Source organism: Antedon bifida, chromosome 4 (assembly GCF_963402885.1).
Source record: "Antedon bifida chromosome 4, ecAntBifi1.1, whole genome shotgun sequence".
Taxonomy (NCBI): Eukaryota; Metazoa; Echinodermata; class Crinoidea; order Comatulida; family Antedonidae; genus Antedon; species Antedon bifida.
The window spans coordinates 16,020,158-16,029,409 of NC_136229.1; the positions used below are offsets into that span (position 1 = coordinate 16,020,158).

The 9,252-nt window shown below is 32.0% G+C and overlaps 1 protein-coding gene across 2 annotated transcripts; it reads right to left on the minus strand.

The window, feature by feature from the left end:
* Positions 1 to 325: 325 nt before the first annotated feature.
* On the minus strand, positions 326 to 7,040 carry LOC144841349 (uncharacterized). Of its 2 annotated transcripts, none has more exons than XM_078697661.1 (16): positions 6,729 to 7,040; positions 6,416 to 6,495; positions 5,776 to 6,003; positions 5,151 to 5,345; positions 4,800 to 4,829; positions 4,280 to 4,413; positions 3,927 to 3,986; positions 3,776 to 3,829; positions 3,279 to 3,441; positions 2,906 to 3,016; positions 2,507 to 2,667; positions 2,058 to 2,171; positions 1,838 to 1,958; positions 1,543 to 1,639; positions 1,155 to 1,254; positions 326 to 885 (listed from the first exon to the last, which is right to left on the minus strand). In XM_078697661.1, the coding sequence occupies exons 2-16, from the start codon at positions 6,480 to 6,482 to the stop codon at positions 826 to 828; spliced, it is 1,695 nt and encodes a 564-aa protein (XP_078553787.1). In that variant the 5' UTR covers positions 6,483 to 6,495; positions 6,729 to 7,040; the 3' UTR covers positions 326 to 825. The 2 variants fall into 2 exon arrangements, with proteins under 2 accessions (XP_078553787.1, XP_078553786.1); XM_078697660.1 differs by lacking the exon at positions 6,729 to 7,040 and adding an exon at positions 6,628 to 6,665.
* Positions 7,041 to 9,252: the final 2,212 nt, after the last annotated feature.

The following is a 9,252-nucleotide window of genomic DNA, read 5'->3' on the forward strand; positions in this document are numbered from 1 at the left end:
AGCATCAGCAGTGTTTTGATCAAAACTCAACGCTTGAATGAGTCGAGAGTGGAAGAGAGCGTTGACTGCCGATGGGGGCGAGATTATCAATATTATTGTGGGACGCAAAGATCTCAACTTTCGAATCCAAACTCAATTTACTGGACATATCTTTTAGCTGAACCAAAATAACGTAGTTCCAGTATTTTGCCGTTTGTTTACTATGTACTTAAAAATATTTTAAATAATTAAATTTCAAGACATTCGATGAGTTTTTCCCAAAGTCACTTTACTGTCGCAAAAAAATATGTATCCATAATATTAATAATAATAATAAGACGAAACAATTAGTCAGTCGATGGAAGATAATTGAAACAAAATATTTAGTAGACCAACTACAATCTATGCTACATTGTTAATGCGAAATATGTAAATATGTCCTCGAAATGCAGTCGTTGTCATAATTGCGGTTCTGTATGTTTATAGTTTTAATTAATTATACATAAAGTATTGCTATATTTTCACCCTTATTTCTTCCTCCATGATTGATGGTAGCCTATTATAAATGTTTGTCTCTGGTGGGTGTTTATCACGTGGTTGAATCAATTGTTCTGTGCGAACAAGTGAAATGTTTAAAACCACGGCCAACAAACCACATTCATTATAGGCCTACCCATAATTGATGAGAAATCGTTGCTTGTCTTCTACAAAGAATAAACTATAACTGATACATTCTGAGTATATATAGTTAATCATTATTACTTGGTCGATCGCCGTTCATGATTATCGTTTTTATTTTTCTTTATATATTATTACATTCCGCGCGCGCATCAATTTATACTCAAACTACAAAAATGGATTTCCTGATGATGGGTGTTCAATGTAGTCTGGTCCAAAACATATAGCCTATAAAAGAAAAAGCAAACTAATAATGTTTGAATAGTTAATTTTAGTAATTAAAATATTATTTTAACTAGCCATGAGTATCTTGAATATTACATGTCAATCATTACTTTACTCATTGCTCATGAAACGGCATTGAACATTGGATTTGGTATTATTCATTCATTCGTCATTCTATAAATCATTCACGCATGACGAAGAGTAACTAGTGCCATCACAAAAAGGTCTATCTTAATATTATAGGTTTAGTTAGTAACAAACACAATACGTACGTTGTTATCGTCTTTTAGAACTCTCAAATCTGAAACAAGGTCACCAAAAGATGGTCGATCTTTTGGATCAGTCTGCCAACAACTTTCCATAAGAGAAAATCTATTTTTTTAAATAACATAAAAACATTGTTTGACAAACTTAAAATGACAATGTAACTTGCATCCACAGCTGCTTGGTTGAACTTGGATGGTAAAAGTTAACTGTTCTAGACACTGTGCTAATACATCAAGGTATCTTGTACATACCAAGATGCCTTTTACAAAGATACCTTTTACAAAGATGCCTTGTATCAAGACATATTGTACCCGACCTCTTGTACCAAGATACTTTATACCACAAGATACGTTGTACCAAGGGGAAGGATGAATTAAACTCAACAAAGCTTACAGTGCATTGGAACAACATTGTGGTTTTGCAAGACGGTGGCCATTGGATAGCAATTCAGGCAGATGTTCCTCCTCTATGCCATCATACGGAATATCACCTGAAAAAAAATATATTCGCATTAAGAAAAGTATAATCATATAGGTATCCGCCCACAACATGGAAATAATCAACTTACGATATTGAAACAAACAAAAACAAGGACTCGAAAACATATTGCACACACTGGTTATTGCTTGAAAGAATAACAGTAAAAATAGAAATATGTTTTGAAGTTGATTAAGAATCGTTTTCTTACCTAAAGTTACAATTTCATAGAGGACGATTCCAAAAGTCCACACGTCACATTTCTTTGTTGTAATGTGGTAGGCAATTGCTTCCGGTGACATCCATCTTAATGGAAGACTCGTCTCTCCTCCCTATTATAATTAAGCACAAGTGTAATATGTCCTACTTCTTTAATAGATTTAGAAACAAGTTATGCTTTAAGATGTAGTTTTGTAAATAAACCAACTTACAAATCGATAGAGATCGGTGTTATCACTGATATGTTTCAAACCAAGAACTGGAATTTTAACGATATTGTCCCGAAATAGCATCACCAACTGACAACAGAGCATTGGACAGACTCTCTGTAATGAAATGATGAATATTAATAGAATGATACAAGATAGAACACATGCTTATTCTCTCTCTGTGACATTTAGACACCGGAAAAGGAAATAAGATAAGTATAATATTTGCACCATTGATGGCGATTTTCAATTTCTTTTTAATTCGGAAATATCATTCATATTAATAAACTTATAAACAGTACAATACATTTTGGAGTTAATTTTTTGAGTTAATTTATTCAAACAGCAGAATAGGCGTACACGTACTATAATCTATAACGTATGTTTATTACTAAAAGTTTATTATTAAGTTTCATTAATAAATATGATTATTATTTGCAATATTACCGTACCCCTTGTTCGTGTAGAAACTGCATTGCCACGGCTATCTGTATAGCATAGTTGATCAACTCCCTTGCCTTTGGTTTAACAGAATTACATGCATCTCTAAATGAGTGCAAGTAGCTCCTTAAAGTCCCCTTCGGTGACTTTTCAGTGCAGATACCGATCATATCTGTATTAGCATTTACACAAGTGTAATGTTATTGTATAAAAAAGTTATATAAATACTTATTGCAATAGTTTTATATATTGTAATATCTGTTTCATAAAATCTACTTTCTTTACTCGGTACCGTTGTGCTTCTATCTTTTTTTAAACAGCTTACACGTAGAGGTAGCTTTTCCAAATACTGTATTTTAATTACCCATTTGTAGTTATATTAAACATGGAGGTGAAATGAATAAAAATACCTGCGTCTTTAATCTGAGCAATTGGTCGAATAACACCGTAGTGTACTGGTAGTTTGAACACTGTGTCTATTTCCCTTTCCATTGCTTGTTTTTCTTCTTCCGTATACGCGCCTACAAATGCAATGGAATTAGAATAAGGCTTAATAATAATTGATCAAAATAAACTAGAAAACTAGAAACTATATGCCATGATGAAGATGGTGATACAGATAATTATGATTGTGATTTTTGTTTGGTATCATCAACGCATATTACCATTACAATTAAATGTAGCTCTGTCTACACTATCAAACTTTATGTGACAAAAAATGTGATCTGCCCATGATCACACTTTTTTGTCAAACTCATTTGATAGTGACAGAGCTTTACATACCATGTATAACATGAGCAATGACTGTTTGTCGACGACTTCCTTCATGAGCTATTGTAACCGTGTAAGTGTTGGCAACGTCCTCAACTGGATCAATAAAGGTGACATTAGTGTTTTTCAACACTATATTTGGAGACGAATAGGGAAACTCAACGTCATCTATCACCTGATGATATAAGTCATAAAGTACAGTAAGTAAGTTATAATACCACCAGTAACTTAATGTCTGCGGTACAATATATTTTGTCCAAAAGGAAATGAAATGTAGATGGAAGTGTATATGTTTTCAACCGTTGGGGCATTCTCTACTTTTCTTTGTCGGAAGCACATGATATACCGTAGACCTTAATTTATTAGTGTTTTTTTAATCCATGTTCAACATGCTTCATTGTTATATTGTATGCATGTGAAGCAAACACTGTACAAGATAAGTCAGTGGAATTGTATTTAATGTATGTGTCCATGATTCTAATTGTAAAAAGATACATTAGATACCGTACCCTTGGTGCAGGATCCACTGGTGGAGCGTCTATCCTCGGTCTATCATTCACATTCTATAAAAATATAAAAGACAGTGTTTAGTTAATAATATTAATGGTCCTGGTAAAATGTGATTGTAAAGTGCAAAATATAACAAACATAACTAAATACCCTTTGTGCCGCCGGTTCAAACGCTACAGCATTCCACGGAGCTTCGTTCCCCCTCAAATTCTAAAAGAATATATAATAATATTTGGATGAAGTGTAAAATCATTGTATTGATCATTTGAGAATGAAATGAATCAAATAGTGGTTAACGCCACAAAAGAGAAAAAAAAACTATATTATTATAAAATAATTGTTATATTTATGTAACATTTCATTATGAAATAAATAAAGCACTCCATGGTGCTTCATTGCAGAATTCGACTTATACTAAAAAAAATATATATATAATAATGTTAGGCCCTCTTATTGTCAATAATTAATTATACGGTCAAAAATCATTGGATAATACAACCTACCTGATCATCTTTTGGTTTATAGAAACGAAAACGATAGATGAGAATTGCAACTATAAGAATTAGCACAACTGCTATAACGATTCCAACTATAGCTCCTGTTGACGAAGAACCCGATGACGGATCGTCTTCTCCGTCTACAATTAAAATGTATGTATAACTATAGTATAAATATATGAGGTTTAGCAAGGATAACTATTAAGATAGAATTTTATGGTATAACATATTTTGGCAGGGTTGTTTGTCTATATTATGTACAATGTACACTTTCAATTGAGTCTTCATTCAATTGTTTAGATAGTCAATTCTATATAAGTTGTTTCTCCATTCATTATTAATAAAGGAATTCATAAATCTTTTCAAAAAGAAATTTTTTTTTAACTAGGGTTGCTGAAGACAATTTTTTTTGTTTTACAAACTTCTAACCAATGTCTAACAATAAACATTGAAATCTTATTACGAATAATTGTTAAAACCATGTTTCTATTTTATTTTGTAGCTAGTAATGTAAAAACCAATTTACCATCTGGTTTTGGTGATGTTATGTTGATGGCTGAAAAAAAAATGATTTTGAAAAGTAAATTATTTATGATATATGTTTAGATATAATTTTATAGTTTTATTAAATCCTAATATTTTGAATTATCAACATTTTGATACACAAATAAACTGATATCCGCCATTACAACCCATTTAAGTTGTGTATATAATTTTATATTCAAAGTATTTTAATCAAATTTGTGAGATCTAAAATGTATTTTCACAACATTATGTATGTTTGTTGGATTTTAATTTGATGTTATTTTTGTATTCTCTCAAGGTTAGATGTGGATTCTGTGGTATAAATCTATCTAGTTATCCCTATGAATCTTACTTGGATCCACACAATGTGGTGCAGGATTCGTCCACCCTCCGTTGATACAATTAGACGTTCTATCCTTTGGATGCAAAACGTATCCTGGAACACATGCATAGTTTATATGCCCTCCGTGTCTGTGACTACCAGTTTGTATCAAATAGTTTCTTCTTGAATTACCTTCAGGTGACTCACAATCACGACTATTAATATCTGAGGATGATCACACAAAGACATTTAGGCTCTTTCAACTAAATTTAGGCCCGTTTCCGGGGAACTACGGTACTGTAGCAGCTCTGTTATTCAAAATTGTCTTAGATCAGCCACAGAGGAAGGAGGTTAGTCAGTAGAGGAGAGGGAGGGGTGGTTAGCGGTTAGTTCCACATTTAAAATTTTCGCAGCAACCAGCCTACGCCTCTGCATTCTTTACTTACGTTTTTATAATAAACGATAATTATATCTTTAAATATTTATGGTTTTAGTCACATATTAGACTGTATAATTATATTGGCAGGATCTTTAATGAACTTCATAACTTGCCTAAACAGTTTTACCTATAATTAATTGGAGCACCTCAAATTAGTTCAAAGCAGTCGAATAAGCACTTCCTACTTCGTTTGTTACAGTACTTTCGTTTACTTACCGGTAGAATTCTTAACACAAATAGTTGGCTCATCGTTATCTAATCCAAGCCATTCACCATTGTAGCAATAAATAACGAGTTGAAATCCACTATTTGTATAACCATCACTACATACATAGTCAGCTCTTGTGCCGTTCATTAAGTTAGGAAGGTTGTTCGGGTTTTCTGGAGTATAGTATATACCACCATTCTTTGGATCGGTTGGGATTTTTTCACAGGAACCCGACTCTTGTGTAAAAAAAGATGTTTAGGATATTTAGTCTTAAACCACAAAATATGCATGTGCGTTGATAAAATTCTGTAAATTAATTTATTGTAATATTATTCACTATTTACTGGTTGATCAAATCATCATGAAAAACATGTTAGGATTCTCTGATTAGAAGGCTTACATGGAAGAAAACAATTTAACTGCTGATTTGAAAAAAAAACCTAATAGGTACTACAGGAAAATGAGTTGAAACAAAATTGTTACTGTCAGACAAGATTACACTAGTGTACCTGGTAAAACACAGTAATAACACAGTTCCTTCCAACACCCGGAGATCTTTCGCAACAATGCAATGAATATAATTATTTTGTCAATAAACGAGTTTATTTTGTGTTTATACAGCAGACCTAGTAAAAATATTGTTCTCACCAGTTTGGGCTGCTACTAAGTGTATTATTTCACAAACGCATAAAACCAGCAATGCATAGCATTTCATTTTGATCAGTTTTCTATAAAGAAATAAAACAGTTTGAAAATATAATTTAAATGTACTTCTTGTCACAAGGATATCATACCTATTATATTTTAGAATAAGAATTATAAAAAAAATTATGTATGATATTATAATCAAAATGTACTACCGTATGCTTACTACACAGATCATGGACTGTCTAGCCCCGAGCAGTTTGGATTACTCCCATCTCCCCACCCAATTAACAATTTGATTCTGCAAAATACTTACGTTTGTCAAAATTGTACTTGCAAAGTGAATTCTGATGTTTAAATAAAGGTTTAATGGAAAATGGTTTGATACAATAAGTTTGTTAACAAAGGGGTTTCGTTTTTATTTACAGTATTCATCAGAGGTACAATACCGCACTTGGCACAGAATATAGATCCCGTATACTTCCTCGAGTAGGCCTATTGGTTGAATATGAAATTTACGTCATATTTTAAATTTAGTACCGTCGCCAACAAAATATTTAATGCTTTGTTGAAAGTTGTGTTCGCCATTTTACGGTTCATTATCTTTCAATAGGTGTTCGAAGTTGTTATAGGTACAGGGATTTTTTTGTAATTTGTTGTCTTACCACGACCTATTTTAAAGATGATAACAATAAAGACATAAGATAATAAGATTTGTTCAGCGGATATATCCGAAACTTATCCGTAAACCTAAAAACTATTATAATTTTGACCAAAACTCACATAACTGCATTTTCGTTTACCTGCAAAATTTGACGAATGAGACTTTAAAATGTTGAGACGTCTAAAGTATGTAGATATTTGTAAAGCTAAAATTTCACATTGCTCTTTGAGTATTAAATTCAAAGTTTCCATTTCGTTGTAAAGTTTAAACGTGAATTTTAGATTATTAAATCATCGAAACTGAGTTGTTTACACGGTCTTATTGTTACACAGAAGAACCTAATATGCTATAAAAAATTGTCATTTTATATAATCACGGCTAAAAAGATTCTCATAAAGTACAGCGTTGTTGTCTATAAAGGTCATCTTCCATATTCCTAACAATATCATAAATTTAAACAAATAATGCTTAGTCAGCGTTGTATTGTAACTTTTGTGCGCCAAAATAATTATTGCTTACAATACTTTTCACGCTTCTGTTAAGATGTGTGTATTAAATTTCTGAAAAAATAATATATGTTTCCTGGTATATTCAAAGTTAGTATAGTGCTTATTTTGTTTTTTAAGTGTCCTGTTGTTAATGTAGCATTCTGTATATTCCTCCTAAATGTTTATTTGGTGTGAGAGCGTGTGGCGCAGTGTGTTGGACGTTCGACTGATCGTGAGATCGAGGTTCGAATCCAGCTCTCGCCGCATTGCTTGTATCCTTAGGCAAGATACTAAATGGGTACCCGGTTAGATCAAGACACAACTTTGCGCTGATTACTAGCTGCATTATGGGAGTATATTTCCATACGTGTTTGATCAAAAAAAATGACTGGGGTAATAATGTTCAGCGCATTGAGAGCTTGCTTATATGCGCTATATAAGAATGAACTATTATTATTATTATTATTTGAAAACAGCAGGATCATTCAACCGATCAAGGCGCCATTTTGTGAATTCACCTTATCAGATACACATACACTTGGTAATTAAATGGTCAACTTTTGAGAATACGAAAACACGGTACCGGTACACATGTCGTGTGTGCGTCAACATTTGCCCAAAATCAATTTATAATCAAATTAGAGCATGTTTCAGGAAATCTAAATAAAAGATTTGAATTTTCATAGTTTGCCATAATTCATAATTGCCATATATCCTTCATCGATTTTCACCCACAATATAACATTGTTGCTGCTTACACAAGTTAAAGTTTGATAAACTGTGATGGCACTATTATCCGCTATGCTTGATTTAATAAGATTTTTTAAAGGGCTATAGTATTCAATTAATCCAGGGAAGAGTGTAATTTCACTCTTTACTTCTCTGATTAATCTTGCCTTCTCAGCAATTGGTGTGATATTGGTTGGTTTATACAAATTCATTTTAGGCATTGTTAATTGTATTATTGATTGTATTGTTGATTCAATGAGATTAAGATATAAATGTACTGATGCTTTACTTTAGCTTTCCGCCAGTCTATTATACACTAAAATTGTATAGAGTATGACGTTACGTCAGTGGCACAGTTTATTGTATTTATTTTATTTACTCAAAAAAGGCAATCAACCACTGCCTTTCTTTAAAGATGTATTGTTCTTTGAAACACAAAAAATGAAGGTCAAAATATTCTAAATTTGCCATGTCAAAGTAATATTAAAGTTATGCACTTTAAGTCGAAAATTCGAGCCAAAAACAGCAAGTTTACGTAATTAACAGGTAAATTAATTTGATTACATTTCGTCTGGAAAATCGTCACGAGCGAAAGTAAACAAAGATTTAAACCACAAGTATGCATTATGCATGATGCTAATTAGGATTGTTTACAACTCGTCATGGTTGAGAAGGTGTTCACACAGATCGCGAGGAGTTTTAGTTGCACTATGAGATATGTTTTGATCGAAAACTTTGACTGGAAGTCAAAGTTATTTTTTGAACAAAAAAACCTCTGTATTTCAGTTAAATGATTTTTTTTTCGACCAATTTTTGGTGAAAGTTAATAACTATTATGATACTTCAAAATGACTCACTTTTTTTCGAAATATTTTTTTTTTATTTTTTTAGAATTAGTCAAAGGGACAATACATCTTTAAATTCTGCAATGATTTCATGCTATCATACGTTAATTGTTA